At 41.7% G+C, this 19,547-nt stretch overlaps 2 protein-coding genes across 4 annotated transcripts in view; both read right to left on the bottom strand.

Moving 5' to 3' along the window:
* Nucleotides 1–19,547, bottom strand: part of ADCY10 (adenylate cyclase 10) — a 132,083-nt gene that overhangs the window by 85,626 nt on the left and 26,910 nt on the right. The gene's annotated exons all lie outside the window — the stretch shown is intronic.
* LOC148114759 (uncharacterized) lies at nt 5,677–13,792 on the bottom strand. Its single transcript, XM_087891158.1, has one exon. It carries the CDS (start codon nt 11,952–11,954, stop codon nt 9,936–9,938), a length of 2,019 nt encoding a protein of 672 aa, XP_087747284.1. The 5' UTR covers nt 11,955–13,792; the 3' UTR covers nt 5,677–9,935.

The following is a 19,547-nucleotide window of genomic DNA, read 5'->3' on the forward strand; positions in this document are numbered from 1 at the left end:
AATGCAGGAAAACAAAAGTTTTATAATTTAAATCACATTTCCACCTTCAGAATATCAGGTATTTTTGACTAAAGATCACCATATTTGAAAGTCACTGAGTCAAGCATTATACAAATGTAATATAATATTTTAATAAAATATATCTTAAATGCTGTGGTTACTTTAAGTGATAAAGATGACTCCCCTAATTTTTGAGCCATTTTATTCATATTCACATTTCCTCTCACAATGTCTTGGAATAAGATTAATTTTAATATTATTTATTATTCCTCTACTTGCTGTAGCTTTATTCGCTTTTCAAACAATTGTATCCCAATGCTTGTTACATTTGTGGAAACACCAACATATGCACATACACACAGATACATAAATAGTCAGAGCATTAGTTTTAAGTGTGAAAACCAAGCTTTTAAAGGATAATAGCAATAAGATTTATATACCACTTCATGGTGCTTTTACAGCCCTCTCTAAGCGATTTACAGAGTCAGCATATTGCCCCAACAATCTGGGTCCTCATCAGAGGTGGGTTTCAGCAGGTTCTGACCAGTTCTGGAGAACCGGTAGCAGAAATTTTGAGTAGTTTGGAGAACCAGTAGTAAAAATTCTGACTGGCCCCCCCCCCTATCTATTCTCTGCCTCCCAAGTCCCAGCTGATCGGGAAGAAATGGTGATTTTGCAGTAACCTTCCCCTGGATTGGAGAGGGAATGGAGATTTTACAGTATCCTTCCCCTGGAGTAGGGTGGGAATGAAGATTTTACAGTATTCCTCCCCTGCCACGCCCACCAAGCCATGCCATGCCCACCAAGCCACGCCCACAGAACTAGTAGTAAACGTTTTTTAACCCACCACTGGTCCTCATGTTGTACAACATAAGCCAAGACTTATATCTGAGTTGAAATACACAGGATCTCATAGCAGTAATTTCAAGAGCAAAAAATCCCGGGCTGAACAGTTTATCTATAACTGAAAAGGAGCTTCTAAAAGTGATGGCAAGGCAGGAAAAAGGGCCTTTTCAGTTATGGTGCTCCTGCCCTACAGAATAACTGTACCGCTTTTATAATCCTTTGAGAGCAAGTTCTTTTTATTTTCTCAAGATTTTTGTTTTTTTAGCATTTTTATAACTTTTACTGGTATTTCTATTTTCTATTGTCTTGTTTATTATATTTTTATTGCCATTATTATAGCTTCTACTGATTTTTGCAGTTGTGCTCTTTAAAAATGTTGCTTTAATACCATGCAAACTTTATGCAGAGCAGGGTAGTAAAGAATAAATCAGTTGTGTAATTAGTTTTATTTGTATGTCATTTGGATAGCTAGCTAGCTAGATAGACAGACAGACAAGAGAGAGAGGGAGGGAGGGAGGGAGAGAGGGAGAGGGGGAGAGGGAGGGGAGAGCGAGGGAGGAAGGGGAGAGAGAAAGAGAGAGAGAGAGAGAGAAACACAGAGACACAGAGAGGCATAGGCAACTCTGGTCGGGGCAGCAGTTCAGCTTTCCTGACTGGCCATGACCCCTGATCCCTACCTGCCCTTCCCTTCCTCCTGTGGCTGGTGGCAGAGAGGAAGGTGAGCCAGGGCTAAGCCACTGCCGCTCGGCCCCCTCCCCAGCCCATATCTTGCCCCCCGCCTGGACTCTCTGCAGCTGCTGGGCCTTGCCTGATGCAGTTGCCAGTGGGTAGGGGCAGCCAGGGACTGCAAGGCTGTGCTGCCCACATCACCCTCTGCCAGATGGCCCTCCCCCCCACCCGCCAGCCTGCACCCTTCATTCAAGTGTGGCAGGCGAGGCCCAGCAGCCAGGGCTTCTGGGCCAGTCCAGCTCAGGAGCGCAGAGGGAGATGCTAGGGATGCCAAGACCAAATACCCCTCCATGCCAGCCACCCATCTGATTGCCCCCAGTAGACGAAATCTCCCCTGGATGGGCATTTTACCCCAGCCAGGGGTGGGTGCTGTGCCAGTGGATGCCAGCCCCGGCTCCAATACCACCATCTGCCCCTTCTCCATGGTTCAGAGCTACTTTTGATGGAAGCCCAGAGAAGCTGGCATACTTCCTGGACCGGATCTGGTCCCACCTTGACTGCTATGGGGATCAATACCAAATGGATCAGGAGATAATCTCAGTGATTGCGGACAATATGATGGAAGGAGAAGCAGCTGAATGGATAGCCCAACTGCACAATGAAGGAGCCCCAGAACTAGAGGCACCAATGAATTTGTGCAGCTGCTATGGACCCAATTCGAGGATATGGCACAGAGAGAAGAAGCCGAGGCTGAGATCAAGGACCTGAAGCAGAGGGGCTGACTTGCAAAGTAGTTTGTCTGGGAATTATGAAGAGTGGTGGAAAATTAAGAGACTGGCCAGAATGTCTCTTCTTCCACCAATTCAAAGAGGCTCTGGATCAGGACCTCAGGCAAGCTTGTGCCTTCAGAGTAGTCTTGGATCACATATAGGATTGGTACTGGATGGCAGTGGCCATGGACCTCGAAATCCACCCACACCAGAAACCTACTCCTGAAAAAAACCCTAAGCAACCCCTGGAGTGTCCCCAGAAAACAGATCAGAGAGCTGAAGCCAATCCTCACAGCCATGATAAAGTGCTTAGATGTGGCCAGCAAGGCCACTGGGCATCAGAGTGCTTGGCACTGGCCCCCGGCCCTCAATCCTGGACTCCAGTGGGTTCTAAAGTGAAGAAAACTCCATGGAGACCGCTGGACAAAGGAAAACATGCCCGGCAAGCTGTTGAGGTTCCTCCCCAACCTTCAAAAAGGGGAGAAACTCCAGCTCCAGAACCCTTTCCAGGCACCACCAGCAACAGCAGTGAACAGGATCCAATGGTAAGTGAAGCTATCCTCTCCTTTTCCATAAAGTTCTGCATAGTAGTACCCAGAACAGGGGCCCAAGAGGCCATAGAAGCCATTATAGACACCGGATGTACCAGGTGCCGAATTAGACTCCCTACCATCCAGAAGCTAGGGATAGACACAAAACCCCTGGGGCACCCCATATGCTTTGAGCAAGTTGATGGGACACTAATAGGTGGAGCCCCAACCACTTTAGTCACTGAGTTCATGAGATTGGAGATGGGATGCAACTGGGAACTTATACGCTTCATAGTATCCTCGAAGATGACTGAGTCGCTCATCCTAGGCCTCGCTTGGCTGGACAAATGGGGTCCAGCCATCATGTGGGAAGACAGCTACCGAAAACTAAAATTAGGCATTGGCCCACTGCCTCCGCTCCTTCAGGTCGAAGCTCAACCACTTCAGCCCCCAAGCATCCCTGGTCAGGGGGAGGGGACCGCAACCCCTGCGGATGGCCTGCCAGGCTGCCCCCAGGTGTCCAAATAATACAGGGACCTGGCAGATGCATTCAGCGAGCACAAATGTAACATCCTCCCCCCCCCCACCGCCCCACCAACGGTGCAATAGAAATTGTGCCAAGAACTAAGCTGTCAAAACCCAAGATGTATTCCATGACCCCTAAAGAGATGGGTGAATTAAGAAAGTACATCAATGCCAATTTGGTGAGGGGCTTCATCCAACCCGCCAAATCTAAAGTGGTGGCCCCAGTGCTATTCAAAGAAAAGAAGGATGGGGGGATGAGGCTCTGTGTGGATTTCTGTGGAATTAACACTGTGTGCATGGAGAACATCTACCCCAGGGATCTTCAAACTATGGCCCGCGGGCCAGATATGGCCCGCCAATGCAAAGCATCCGGCCCACGGAGTGGTGGGATTAAGACCCGCCCCCTTACCCTCGGCTTTACCTTCCAGTGAGCATCCTCTCCAGCCACACTTCTTTCACCGGTTGAGCTGCACTTCTGATCACACAGCTGCTGCTGAAGGTAAGGTCGAAGGGTGTGGAGGAGGACCAGTGAGGGGTGATATCGCTGGTGCAGCTTGAAAAGCTTAAAAAAGTACTGCCTTGAGTTAAAAGCCTTTGAAAGCAATTTAAACAGGATCTTTTTCACAGTTGGAATGGGGGATTTCATGCTTGCCTTCTCCTAGCTTGGAAAATTGCTGCTTTAAATTAAAAGCCTTTGAAAGCAATTTAAATGGGATCTTTTTCACAGTTGGAATGGGGGATTTGGGTGCTTGCCTTCTCCGAACTTGCAGAAGTGCTGCCTTAAATTAAAAGCCTTTTTCACAGCCATGTGAACCAGGGGCAGTGTTTGAGTAGGGGAGGGGCTGCTTGTAAAGTAGCACTTTTAAACTGGGTGGGTGGGGGATATGTCACCATGTCTCCTAGCTTTTTCAAAATCAGCTGAAGTTGGCTAACACTAATTCAAAAGCAACTGCATTATAATGCCTGAAGGAGAATTCACCCACTGCTTTGATTTTGCCATATATAAAGTACATCCACCAAATTGGTTGCTAAACAATTTTGGTAGCTTTCATGTCTGTGGATACACAGGCACAAGTGTGGCAAAAAACAAATCAGTTTGAATTCTCCTTCAGGTTTAAAAGACCTTTAACCTTGTAATCCCAAATAATTAAAAAAAAGTAATCTGGTCTCCTATCCCTTCCCTGGCTACCTCCCCTGTTGGCAGACACTCACAGGTCCTGCTTTGGCTACTTGCAAAGAGCCCCAAAGGCTTTGGCTAGAACCAAAGGGGAAGGAACTAGGTGGGCCCATAGAGAGGAGAAGGGAGGGGAGGGGTGTTCACTGACAGCTTCTCTCAGCCTATCATTAATTCTGTTTGAATGTGCAACTTCAAGGCAAAGGGAAGCTCATCTGTGATATGCTTTCAGATGTGAAGGCATTTGAAGTAAAATTGGGCCTCCTCATTAAACAAATGAAGGAGGAAAACTTCTGCCATCTCCCTACTACTCAAAAGCTGTTGGCTGAAAAACCAACACTTGCATTCCCAAACAAAAAGTGTGTGAATTCATTGGAAATGTTGCAAATGGAGTTTCAAATTAGATTTAAAGAGCTTTGTGCACATGAACAGGACATACAGCTTTTCCGGAATCCATTTTCTGTTGAGATCGAAATTGTTGATCCAATTTACCAAATGGAACTGGCTGAACTACAGAATTGTGACTCTCTCTCTGAAAGACACATTCAAGTCAAGCAGCCTTACTGATTTCTATGCATCTCTCCCCTCTGAGACATATCTTCATCTCAGGAACCATGCACTCAAAATGGTAACCATCTTTGGCAGCACCTATATCTGTGAACAGACTTTTTCCCAAATTAAACAACTGAAATCTCCAACCAGATCCAGACTTACTGATGAACACTTGCATCACTTGTTACGACTGGCAGTGACAAATATGGAACCGGACATTGACTTTCCCATCAGCCAAAAGCAGGCCCACACTTCCCATTGAATTAATATATTTTTGTTGGTTAAAATTATTCTTCATTTTAAATATTGTATTATTTAACTTTTTTTGCACTACAAATAAAGATATGTGCAGTGTTCATAGAAGTTTGTTCATGTTTGTTTCAAACTATAGTCCGGCCTCCAACAGTCTTAGGGACCATTATCCCTCCTTAATTCACCATTGGATGCTTGGAGGGAGGGTTGTGTTGATTCTCACCTTCTGCCTGCTTCCAATGTCTCTCAATGCCCATCTTGTGGGTTTTAGTTGCAGTCTTAATTGCTGCAGTTCTCAGTCTGGTTTATTGTGTGGTCATCTGAAACATGATCAGGAGTTATTTTGAAGGAAATCCTGTTTCTTTTATTCCTTTTTCAATGGCCTATTTTAAGGCCTGAAGGCCTGAAGCTGCTGTTGTAATGAAGTTAGGCAAGTGGCAAGAAAATTTGTGCTCTTTTTCCCTTTGGGGGGTGGTGGATCTTATTAAGTAAATAGATTCCTTGGCTTGAGCAAATACAGCTTAGGAAGGAGAAAGGCATAAAATGGCAGTTAAATTGGCCACACCCACCCAATCACATGACCACCTAGCCACCCCCACCCAGCCAGTTCGGCCCCCCAACAGACTGAGGGACTGTGAATCGGCCCCCTGTTTAAAAAGTTTGAGGACCCCTGATCTACCCTCTCTCCCTAATGAAAGACATGCTAAGTCACCTAGTGAAGGGCAAAGGGTTCACCAAGCTAGACCTGAGAGAAGCATATTACATTACTGGGTGCAGATTAAGGAGGGAGATGAATGGAAGATCGCCTTTAACTGCCCATTAAGCAGTTTCCAGCTTAAGGTCTTGCCAAGAAGCCTCTGCCTTATTCATGCAGCTAATCAATGAGGTGCTGCATGAGCACCTATACAAAGGTGTCCTTGTTTACTTGGCTGATATTCTCACATTCAGTGAGATGCTAGAAGAACATATTAAGGCAGTACAACAGGTTCTGAAAAAACTCTTGGCTGCTAAGTTCTATGCAAAGCTGTCCAAATGCGAGTTCCATAAGACCTTCCTGGACTACCTGGGCTACCGGGTGTCAAATGAGGGAGTCAAAATGGACCCAGGAAAAGTAAAAGCAGTACTGGACTAGCAATCCCCACACACCCACAAGCAACTCCAAAGCTTCCTGGGATTTACAAACTTTTACAAACAGTTCATTTCAGCTTTTGCTGAAGTAGTCCTACTCCTGACAGAGCTGCTGAAAACAGGAGGGGGTGCTCCCAAACCATGGCCAAACCAACCACTGACCTGGTAGCTGATCTGCCAAAGAGCACTCGCAAAAACTAAAGAAACTCTTCACAGAAGAACCCATTCTTCAGTACCCCAACCAAGAAAGGCAGTTCGTCATCCAAGCTGATGCCAGCGACGTGGCTATAGCAGCAGTGCTCTTGCAAAAGAACCCCCAGGGCCAGCTCCTACCCTGCACCTACATATCCAAAAAGCTCACTGACACTGAAAGGCAGTGGGCAATATGGGAAAAGGAAGCCTACACAGTCAGGTGGGCCCTCCTCTCCTGGTGGCACTTCCTGGAGGGGAGTAGAGTGCCCTTTGAGGTCTGGGCTGACCATAAGAACCTTGAGGCCCTAAAGAACCCCCAAAATTCTCCCCCAAGCAAATCTGCTGGGCACAGTATTTTAAGTGGTTTGACTTCAAGCTAAAATACATCCCAGGGGGAAAGTACCTGCTCGTGGATGCCTTGTCAAGAAAGCCAGAGTTTAATAGTCAGTGAGAGGAAGTTGTGCACGTGATCATTCCCCCCTCCTAACAGGTGGCTCAAGTCATCACAAGAGGTCAAGAAAGATGTCGGGATGACCCCAGAGGGGATCAAATGATAACGGCCCTGAAGTCTGCACTCCCAGCTGACCAATGGTTTGGAGATAACCAGGACACCCTGACTCTAAGGGATGGGTTGGCTTGGAAAGGATCCAAGCTGTATGTTCCTGCCAGCTTGAGGCTTCTGATCCTACAGTGCAGCCACAACTTCCAGTTGGCCAGCCACTTCGGATTCCTAAAGACCCTCCACTTAGCCAGGAGGCAGGTGACCGAAGATGAAAGCAGATGCAGAAGATTATGTTAAGAGCTGCACTACCTGTGCGACCATGAAGATGAGACCAAGGAAACCCCCTGAGCTTCTCCAACAAGTGGCCGACCCTTGCTGGCCCTGGGAGAAAATTGCCATGGACTTTATAGTCGAACTCCCAGAGAGTGGAGGGAATATGGTCATTTGGACCATGATTGACTTATTCTTGAAGCAAGTCCACTTCACTGCCAGCTCGGGATTACCCTCTGGCAGAAAATTGGCCAGGATTTTTATAAGCAAATATACCGGCTGCACAAAGTGCCCTGCAGGGTCATCTCTGACCGAGGGGTTGAATTCATCACTATGTTCTGGAGGGAGTTCCTGAAGTCCATAGGATTGACCCAGGGTCTTAATTCGCCTTTCCATCTGAGTACTAACAGAGCTGCGGAACACACAAACATCATGGTGGAGCAGTACATGAGATGCTATGTGGACTATCAAAAGGATAACTGGGCAAATTTGCTGCCTTTCGCGGAGGTGGTTTACAATAATGCAGTGCACATGAGAGCTGCCATGAGAGCTGCCATCATCAATGACCTTGGCAGAATGGATGGAATCGCTAAAGCTGGGTTGGGAGAATATGAAGCAAGCACTAGCTAAGGCGGCAAAGGCATACAAGAAGCAGGCAGATAGGCGCCGATCTCTCCAGCCCCCCCTCTAGGTGGGAGATCGTGTATACCTGTCAACCAAATACCTTAAGCTAAAATTGCCTAGCAAGAAACTAGGACCTACATTCTTAGGGCCATTCTCAATAGTGAAAATAATTAACCCAGTGACTGTACAACTTAGCCTCCCACGCCTGTTTGGGAAAGTACATCCAGTTTTCCATAGCAGTTTACTGAAACCTGCAGTTAGTTCACAGCTAAGACCACGGGACCAGCCAAGACCTAAGCTGATGGTAGTGGAGGGGGAGACCCACTATGAGGTTAAAAAGATATTGGACTCCAGGGTAAATAGGGGTCGCTTGCAATATTTAGTCCACTGGAAGGGATAACCTTTGTCTGAAGCTACATGGGTCAAGAGTTGGGATGTGAAGGCAGTTAGATTAGTAAAACAGTTCCATGAGAAATTACCTAACAAGCTTAAGGGGCCCCCTGGGGGTGGGAACAGCATTACTAACCCCCATCGCTTCTCTCATTTCAGGATGTCCTCATCAGCTGAGGGGGGGACAGCATGTCAGCCCTGGAGCTATCTTAATTGGAGTCTTCAGGGCTGCCACATCAGTGGATGGGTAAGCTGTGAGAATAGGAGAGGGGTGGAGACAGTGTGGGGTGTGTAGTCATAACAACATTTTTTCCCTTGGGAGTCAAGTAAGTTTAGCCTGCACCTGCGGAGACGTGACTAGAAGTCAACTATAGTTGGGACAGTGACCTGATTGGACCATGTGATGCACATGTGGATGGAGGGAAAGGAACTCTGACTTTACTTTGGGTGGGGAAAACCCAGGGCTTTCAGATTTGGGTTTTCCAGATGTGCCAATATGACATCTCTAAAAAATTCAAGCTTTGAGAAAAATGCCTGCCTTGGAGTTTTGATTCTTTGGGGGGTGTTACTTGGAACCCTGAAATTTATTCTGTTGAGCGGATTTTGAGGCCTGTTACCACTTTCGACTTTTTTTTCTGACAGTATTTCTAACATGATAAAAGATAAAGCAAAGAATAGAAAGCCATGTCTTGTTCTTTGACTAATCTGAAAATCTGCAGTTTGCTCAATTGGCCATAATCTTTGATATATACTTTTAACCCAAGCTTGAAATTCTTTCCTGATATTTATTTTTGTTCTATTCATTCTGCCAATATGAATTACCATTGCAAATTATCAAAGGCTTTTTTGCATCTAAGAAGGTTAGTGAAGATTTCTTATTTCTATTTATATGTTTGGTTGCATTATGAATGTAATTTTGTCTTTTATGTTTTTCTTTGGGATTAAACCAGTTTGGTCAGTGTATATAAGAAATAAACATGCTACCTCAATCTATCAGCTATAAATATATATACATTCAACAAGGAAAGTGATGTTTATAATTGCAGCTTCTCTTACTACTTTCAGATTGCAAGATTCTGTTACTATAACCTCATAATAAAGGTAGTATTGGTACCCATGGTTTGTCCTTCTTGCCTTGTTTACCTGAAAGGGCTGTCTTCAGTCTTGCAAATTTCTAAGTATTTCTCTCCTCTTTAACTTTTACTTTCAGGAAACTCGGGAAGATCCCTCTCTGTTTCTGCGGGTCAAGTTACATGATGGATGTTGAGGCCATGACTCTTCTTCTCTCTGTCTCCCAAGGTCATTCCTATATACCATTACATCATACCCCTTCTTTTCTTTATTGGCTCCCAGAGGTCAGAGGCTTGACTCCTTCTGGGCACATAAAGCTGGTGTGTTCTTTGAAGACTCAACTGCTCCCCACTACAGCTTTGATAAATGGTGTTCATTGAAGAAAAGTCTTTATTTAAGCCTTTGCATTTTTCTCTCAGCTGCCCTGTGTAACAGACAATTTAGTGCCGCTTTTGGGCAGGAGACCCAATTTCTTTTGCTGAATCTTCTAATGAAGATAAATGATATTTTTCAGAAGCAGCCCCAGGACTATCCATTACATTGTGGCTTTCATGGCTAAGCAGTTCTTTTACGAGGCTTTGAGAGCTATGCCAGTCACTCAAGCTCACCCTTTCCTTGTTAGTGTTGTTTTCTGAACATGTATTTTCATCGACTGAGCAGGGTTTGGCTTTGCTATTTTCTATTGCTACGATAGATCTGGATTTCTTCATAGTATGGGGCAAGGAAGAATAATGTTTTTCAAATTCATTGCAAATATCATTTCCTTTTACAGTATTATCTCTGTCCTTTGAAGTGAGGGTTTGATCTGAGTTATTTGAAAAGTTTGGCCTACTGTTATCCTGGTAATTTTGTTGGCTCGTAGGCTGCAGGGGCAAATTCTTACTTTCTAGCTGGCAGTCAGACAAGTTTTGATCTCCTTGTTGTGCTTTATGATCATTATTTGTCATACATTTTGGAAATAGTTCTTTATCAGGCAGTTTTTCTCCGTCCTGAATTCCATCAGAAAATCTGCTTCCAAAATCTTCTTTATTCTTCCAACCGAGAGACATTTTGTCTACAGCTGCAGGTTCAACACTTGATTGTTGGTTTTTGATTGATGGCTCGGTGTTACATGATGCCTGAGTTACAGGAGAGTGAAACGGTAGAGTATTTTCCAACACTTTCTGTTTAGAGAAACATTTTTGGCTGGCAAAGGGAGGAAGATCTTTTACAGATGCTGTTAATTCTATTTCTGTCTCTTTTGACCTACACAAGCCTTCTGGCATGGCAGAAATCTCATCTTCTTTAGTTTCCTGGTGGCCGAGTGCACCGACTTCTTTAGTAGGGTAGGTGATATTGGAGCAAAGAGTAGAAGAGTTTTCATTCTTAGAAGTTTGTGTTGCAACTTTTGTTTGCAGAGCTCGAGCTCTGCAACCTTTGTTTGCAGAGCTCGAGAACATGCTATCTTTAGGTGATGAGGGTTTCTGGTTTTGGTCTAAAGGTAAAGTAAGCCTACGGCCAACAAGGGATACCTCTCCCATCGAAAGTGGAATGTTGCCTGTGTTAGGAACTGGGCTTTCAGAAGCTTCAGCCATATCTATTTTGTTTGCAGCCATCATAGTCATTTCATTAACTTTCCTTTGCAATTGTCTTTTCTGTTCCTTGTGTTCCGATATCCCATTTTCACCAGATTGAATGCTATTTTCTGAATCTTTTATTTTTTCCCCTGGGACATTTTTGTCAGAAAGCTGAATGGTATATTTGGTATTTGTTGCCCAACTGCAAGGATGATTAATTTCAACAGCAACATGAAATTTAGGTATAGGGACAGTTGTACAAACCAAAAGTTGTGGCTTATTGCTGTTGATATTTGTTGCTACTCTCAAATTATCCCTTAGTATTTTAGTTTCTGCTTTGCAAATAGCTTTTTTCTGCAGAGGCTTTATGTCCTTTTTTGTCTTTTGTCTCCCCCTTGCGTGGGGGGCAGCTATTCTCACATCAATAGCTGAACAAACATTACTGGTTTGCTCAAACTTTTCTTTCATTTTGGAGAAGACTGAGTTTTTATTGATTATTTTGGGTAGGTTCTTTTTCAGATCCAGCTGCTTCTCCTTAGTTTCTTTTTCCTCAGCAGCTATAAATTTCTTCAGAACATTTTTTACAGTATTCTTCCCACATAAGCTAATCCATTTGGTTCTTTCTTGACTTATTATTGTCTTTGGATTTTCTTCACCAGTTATTGAATTCCTGTCAAACTTGCTTATGATGGAATTTAGCCCATTTTTAGGGGGAGAATACTTTTCTTTAATAATCAACTTGCCCACCTCTCTTGGCTTCTTTCGGAAGGGTTCACGATGGCTGTTCATGAACCTTGACTGCAGAAGTTGAAATTTTGTAGGGCGAATGCCATTGTTTGTGCTTTGGCGTTCAGGCTTTGAGCTCATTTTTTTTCCTAAGCTTTCTAACCAATTGGTTAACATGGTTGTAAGAAGACTTTTGTTTGAAGAATTAGAATACTGGCAGCTGCGGATTTAGGAAGTGCTTTAACCTGAGAGGATCTGTTACTATATAAAATAATGAACTCAGTGTGAAAGCCAGAGTGATATCAATGGCAGTAGACTATTGCTTGGAACTGGGTGGGTGGGAAAATACACAGTGGTTTCAGCTTTCTAGTATCATAAAAATATTAGTTGGTTAATTCATCAAATAGTAAAATAGTACGTGAATGAGATTCATCTAACAGAATAAAACAGGATTCAGTTTTTATACCTCTTCATATATAAGCAGAAGCAGGACAACAATTGTTTTGGGATGAAATCCTGATGAGGTAAAGGACAAAGGAAATGATTGATTCCAATAACACAGGATTTCATCCTTAATACCACATAACAAGAACATGGCCAGTTCATATAACACATGTCTGATTCCAAGAAGCAATATGAGCTGGTGCTCATATTAATTCTGCCATCCAGATTATTGTAAACCCAGGCAACTATTTATTCCTTGCTCAGTAATAGTCACATAATGACAAAAATACTTCTAGCATTTATGTCCTGCAAACAGGACCAGGGCCAGATTTGGGGGAGAAAGGCACAAACTGTTTTAACCACATTTGCTGTAATCTCAATTTCTCATAATCTGAAATTTAGATGGCTTCTAAAAAAATCACAACTTTATTCGGATGGCTATGCCTTCCACCCCCTAAATATTCTTCCTCTTTCTGAAAATTAAAATGGCAGAATCAAGTACACAGTGTTCACTTTGGACAACGCTGAACATACTGTAGGAACATTAGACTGAAACAATATTCTCATCATCACAGGCTCCTTTTATATAAACCTTCACTCCATTAAACAAAGACAACAGAGCAGAAAAAATATATGTTTGTTCATTGACCATCACTGAATGAAATAAGCAATTCAAAGCCAGTATTTGGTCAAATTATTAAATCTTCCCAAAGGCAAGTTTTCCTCCTACTCCTTACCTCTCCCCCCGCCACACACATGCACAACATTACACCTGTGACAACACTTTTATTATTAAAAGCAATGGTCTGGTTCCTCTCCATGATAGATACATGACAGAGGAAGGTATTACTTTGAGGATTGTAACTCACATTTACTGAGTCTGATCTCAGCATCAGAAGCCTGTCCCTAGGTTCTTTCCATTATGGAAACATGAGGTCAAGATGATTAAACTTCTTGATGAACGTATCTTTTACTTTATGTACACTGAGAGCACATGCACCAAGAAAAAATCCTTGTGTGACCAATCACACTTGGCCAATAAAAATTCTATTCTATTCTATTCCAAACATTTCAGATGCTTTTAAACTTTGCTGCTTAACAAATGGGAACCTGTTATGACAAAAACTGCCCTCATTTCAGTTGCACCTAGGATTGTGAAACATTTACAGTATATACATATCAGAGTTGAAATCTACTTACATTCCCTACTGATTTGGAAGTGCACGTGCACCATTGTCACATCTAATTTTTGACCCTCTGGGATTTGACTTCCGGTTGGCGAGCTGCAGCGACATGGTGCTGAGTGTGTGACTGTCACCCCTCAACACCGTTTGTCACCGCGTTTTGGGGATCCCTTCGGGGGCGCGGGTCCTAGAGAGCCCCGCGGACAATAGAGAGAACCGGGTGAGCGAGAAAGTGAAGCGCACACACTTCTCGCTAAACCGGGCGGCTCTGTCAAGCCAACGCGCGTGAAGTCAGCCTTTCAATGGCTGACCCGAAGCTGTGGTAGCTGACAACCAGACGGGAAGCAAGGAAGATCGGAGGCTGCAGTGTCGAGATTGAACCGTGTCCTCCCTGCCTACGTGAGAGTGAACATCAGGAAGGGGCCGGCGGAGTCGGGCGAGAAGGGCTTAAACAGAAAAGAGCGGCGACGGAGAGTGGAGAATAGATTGAAAGACCACGGAGCTCGACAAGCCGGCGTAGAGAACAAGAAATTGAGGTCGCTGAATTACCTGCGCAAGAAGAGGATCGGTGGGCATAGGGAGTAAGGAAGCTAAAAGAATTCGGAAGAACTTCTTTTTTTCTCTATTTGCTGGTTAAAGCAGAAAGATGAACTAAGCTGGAGATTGGACTCTATCTAATTGTGCCAGAGAACAGGAAGTGCAGCCATTGAAGAAGTCTGACAGAGCAAACTGAAAAGGACAGGCACGGAGACGATCTAGCTTCGAGGCTTACCATAGAGTTTTGACAGTGGCAAAGTAAACGTGAGAAGAAGACAGGACTGGATGAGACTGGCGGCTGAGTGAGAAAGAAAAAATATCACCCCTTTGCTTTTGGGAAAATATTGCTTGCCCCCAACTAAAAACTTGGAGATTTCCCCCTCTTTTTCCCTCTTTCTTTGGAAAATTTTTTTTTAATATTTTGATTCTCTGCATATTATTATTGTTATCAACAAGAAGCGTAGATCTTTATATTAATTAATTGCTTATATACAAGATATATTCTTATAAAGTTTATTAGATCTACATCTATTTATTCAACCATTTAATTGTATTTAATTATATCTATTTACATTTATATTTATCTGTACAAATAATATTTCCATATATTGATATATTGCTATATTAGAATTACAATTCCTACATATATTAACTTATTGGTAATCAGAAGTATAGAAATTTGAATTAATACTTTTTTTAAGCAGTAATTTAGATATAAGAATTGTAGTTATAGAACATAGATTTACTTAGGAGTTAACGTTATTGTGATTAGAATTACCAGGTCTTGCTTACTTAATACACTAATTAATTACTATTATAATTACATAACTATAAGTCATAAATCAACTCTTGTTATTTATTTAAGACACTGATTGCAAGTAATATAGATTGATGAATTGATATTGATTGTTAAGTCTATTTAAGATAGTGATTGGAAGTGATACATGTGACACAAGTGATAAATAGACATTGATTTTGGACATTGATTGGAAAAAAAAAAATCTCCCCCCTATACTTTGAGGAAGTATAAAAAAAAAGGTGACAGCCAGTGTATGAAAATTTGGAGAAATATCGAGAAAATAATTAGAGAACAAAAAATAATTCTGAAAGAAATGACGAGCATGTCATCAACGATCCTGAAAACAGGGAAGAAGACCCCCTCAAATCCCACCATATCCATGACCTCCCCGGCTACCCAAAAATCAACGGAAGGATCACAAAAAACGGACAAGGCCATAGCAACACCAACATTACTAACAGTACAGTCAACACTGACATTAATCCAAGAAACGATGATGGCCATGCAGGAAAAGATGTCCAATAACCATACCGAACTAAAAACAGATATCCACCAACTGGACCAGAAGATGAATGAGATTCAAGTCTCAATCTCGAACAACGAGCAAAGGAGCCAGAAGGCGGAGCAAAAAATAGAACAAAATGAGAAGAAATTGGACATGGTAGATCAGACGTTGACGATGCAAAATAAGGAATTAGAAGATTCATTAACACAATTAGAGATGGACAGGGCGTCGTTCTACTTGCGCTTTCAAAATGTGGAAGAAGATAAAGATGAGGATTTGGGAGAGAAGATGGCAGAACTAATTGCAGAAGTACTCCAACAAGACAAACACGAGATTATTAGAGAACTGGACGACGTCTATAGAGTCCAAACAAACTATGCGAGGAGGAATAGGCTCCCCAGAGAAGTCCACATTAGATTCGCAAGAAAAAAAGTAAAAGACATCTTATACAGCATGGCGAGGGATGGACAAATAACATACAGAGGAAAAGAAGTGATAATACTAAAACAGATCCCGAGAAGAGTGAGGGAGGTGAGAAAAGGATACAGATTTTTGGCTGTGCAATTGAATAAAAGAAATATATTATTCAGATGGCTCCTGCCAGAGGGGATGCTAATCACCTGGCAGGGGAGAAAAATAAAAATAGACAGCTTGAGCACAGCACAAGACTTTCTCGACCAGTTAAGAGGTGCAGAAGAAGAACAAAGTAGTAAGGAGGAAATAGAGGCGATAAATCTAGGAGAGGAAGAAACCGCGGAGGAGAAGAAGACCGAAGAAGAAGCCAAGGAGAAAAAAACAAGACCAGTAAGAGCCGTAAGACTAAATAAGAACTAAAACCGAGCAAGGAAAATAGGAATGAAGGATTTGAAATTAATCTCAGTAAATGTCAATGGTTTAAACGATAGTAAAAAAAGGAAATTAACACTTACAAAGCTAGCAAAACAAAATATGGATATAATTTGCTTACAGGAGGTCCATATAAAAAAGGATGAGGGCAAATGTTTGGAGTATAAAAAATATGGTAAACTATTTACTTCATTAGCAGAAAAAAGAAAGAGAGGGGTAGCAATTTATGTTAAAAAAGGAATTGAAGCAGAATTGAAATATAACGATACAAAGGGCAGAATACTTATGGTTGAAGTTACGATAGAAAACTCTAAAATGTTATTAGTGGGCATTTATGCTCCAAATAAAAAACAAGGAGAATTTTTTCAAAAGTTACGTGAACAATTAGGGAATATGGAACATAATGAAATTTGCATGATAGGTGATTTCAATGGAATTGTAGATCCAGATAATGACCATAAAAGTAATAAAATGAATAAAAATAAAAAAGTGACTTTACCAAAAACCTTTTTCGATTTGGTGGAGGAAATGAATTTAATCGATATATGGCGAACTCTGCACCCAAGCGAAAGACAATTTACATTCTATTCCAACTCGCAACAGTCATGGTCGAGATTAGATATGGCTTGGGTTACCAGGACGTTGGGGTTAGAAATAGAGATGGCAGAAATTAGCCCAAACATCTGGGCAGACCATAACCCCCTGGAAATAAAATGGAGAAATGTAAAGAGAAAGAAACAACAGAGATGGAGGTTCAATACAAAACTATTATGTGACAAAGAGTGCGTAGAAAAACTGAAAGGAGAAATAAAGACTTTTTTGGGAGAAAATGAGAACCAAGGGACACCCCGTGAAATAATATGGGACACAATGAAGGCTTATTTGAGGGGGGTAATAATATCCTACACCGCATATAAAAACAAACTAAAAAGAAAATCCAGGGAAGATCTTATCAAACAGCTAGATGAAGCAGAAAGGAAACTCCAGAAAATGCCTGAAGATACTGTGGCAAAAGAAAATTGGTTGGTGTGGAGACATAAATTAAATATTCTAGATCAAGAAGAGCTAGCCCAAAAAATAAAAAGAACAAAACAGCACTATTTTGAGAACGCAAATAAATTGGGCAGGTGGCTGGCCTATAAATTAAAAAAGGAAAATGAAAAAGGGACAATCCAGATATTAGAAGACGCTGACGGAAATCTCTTAAACAAAGAAGAAGATAAACTAGAAAGAGCGAGAGAGTACTATGAATCCCTATACAAAGAAGAGGAGACCTCGGAGGAAAAAATAGATCAATATTTGGCAAAGGCGGAGCTCCCGCAAATAACGGAGGAAGAGAAGGAGATGTTAAATACTAAGATAACAACTGAAGAGTTTAAAAAAGCCCTCTCCAAACTCAAGAACAATAAATCACCTGGCCCAGACGGATTCCCAGGAGAAATATATAAAAAATTGGAAGAAATTCTACAACCCAAATTAATGGAAATTTTCAATGAGGTTTTGACAGGCTCAAAAATTCCTGACTCGTGGAGGGAAGCCCATGTTACACTACTGCCGAAAGAAGGTGCCGACCCAAAAAAAATTCAAAATTATAGACCGATCTCACTTCTAAACACTGATTACAAACTATTTATGTGTATAATGGCAGAAAGAACCAAAAAAATATTAAATAATTGGATTCATAAAGATCAAAATGGATTCCTCCCGGGACGACAAATTAGGGACAATTTGAGAATTGTATTAGATACTCTAGAATACTACGAAGAACATCCAGAAAAGCAGCTGGCCTTAATTTTTTTGGATGCCCAAAAGGCATTCGATAATCTAAACTGGAATTTTATGACCAAGCAAATTAAAATAATGGGATTCGGGCAAAACTTCGAAAAAATGATTAAAACTATCTATGAAAATCAGAGGGCGAGCATTTTAGTAAATGGTGACAGGACAAGAATTTTTCAAATTAAGAAAGGTGTAAGGCAAGGCTGCCCTTTGTCACCGCTATTATTTATTTTGGCTCTGGAAGTTTTGCTACGAAACATTAGAAACAACGAGGAAATCAAAGGCCTAAAAATTAGAAAAGAGATTTATAAAACGCAAGCCTTTGCGGATGACGTGGCGTTAATATTAGAAGATCCATTAATATCTGGACAAAAAGTACTAGAGGAATTGGATAAATATGGAGAGGTGGCAGGCTTTAAACAGAACAAATCTAAAACCAAAATACTTACTAAGAATGTAACTGAGATGCAGAAGAAAGAGATAGAAGAAACCTTGGGCTTACAAGTTGTTCCAAAAATAAAATACTTAGGAATTTGGCTAACCAAAAGGTGCTCATCTCTAAAAGAAGATAATTATACTCCATTAATTAATAAATTAAAACAAGATCTGGATAGATGGAAAAAGATCAAATTATCACTTATTGGCAAAATTGCGGCAATTAAGATGAGCATCCTCCCCAAGATCCTATTTTTATATCAAAATTTACCAGTAATTTTAAAGAAAAATTTCTTTTCAGAATTAAATAAGACCGTTAGGGAATTTATTTGGGAGGGAAAAAAATCAAGGATCTCACTCAAAATTCTACAAGAAAAAAGGAATGTGGGAGGATTTGGACTCCCAAATTGGGAAATGTATTACAGAGCAGCAAAGCTGATATGGATAAAGGATTGGATCACCTTGGAGAATAAGAGAATCTTAGTGATAGAAGGGTGCTTCGGGGCATGTCACCCTACAGAAAGGGTGGCATGCATATCTATGGGACAAAGACAATAAAAAGAAAACCTACTTCCACAGGCATAAAATTAGAGACTCCCTAATACAAACGTGGGTGGGAATTAGGCAGAGATATTATTCAAAAGTCCCAAACTGGCTTTCCACGGCAGAGGCAATGATTTACCCCAACAGGTGGGGAATGGAGAAATTGTGCAGATACAAAGATATTATCGATGGAGGGGGAAATATTAAATCAAATGAAGCCCTGAGAGATCAAGGTATAATCTTAGATTGGTGGACTTATCTGCAAATAAAATCAAGATACCAGAAAGATAAAGAAGAGTATGGCTTAGAATTAGGATATAAGGGACTAGACAAAATTTTGATGGGACCAGGGAAAAAAGCGTTGGCCAAGCTGTATAACTATTTATTAGAGGAAGACAGAGACGAGGATATAATCAGAAATCAATTGAGAGCATGGGAGAGAAATATTGGACACAGTTTGAACTTTAATGAATGGGAAGAAGCCTGGAATAAAAATTATAAATTAACTAGAGCAGCCACATATAAGGAAAATCACTACAAAATGCTTCATAGGTGGCATTTGGCACCTGCAAGACTAGCAAAGATGTTCCCCAATGCGCAGCCACATTGTTGGAAATGTGGCCATGGTCATGGCACCTTCTTTCATACATGGTGGACATGCCCCGAAGCAAAAAAGTACTGGAGTAAAATTTGGAGAT

Source organism: Pantherophis guttatus, chromosome 3, assembly GCF_059756535.1.
Source record: "Pantherophis guttatus breed Tessera chromosome 3, ASM5975653v1, whole genome shotgun sequence".
Lineage (NCBI taxonomy): Eukaryota > Metazoa > Chordata > Lepidosauria > Squamata > Colubridae > Pantherophis > Pantherophis guttatus.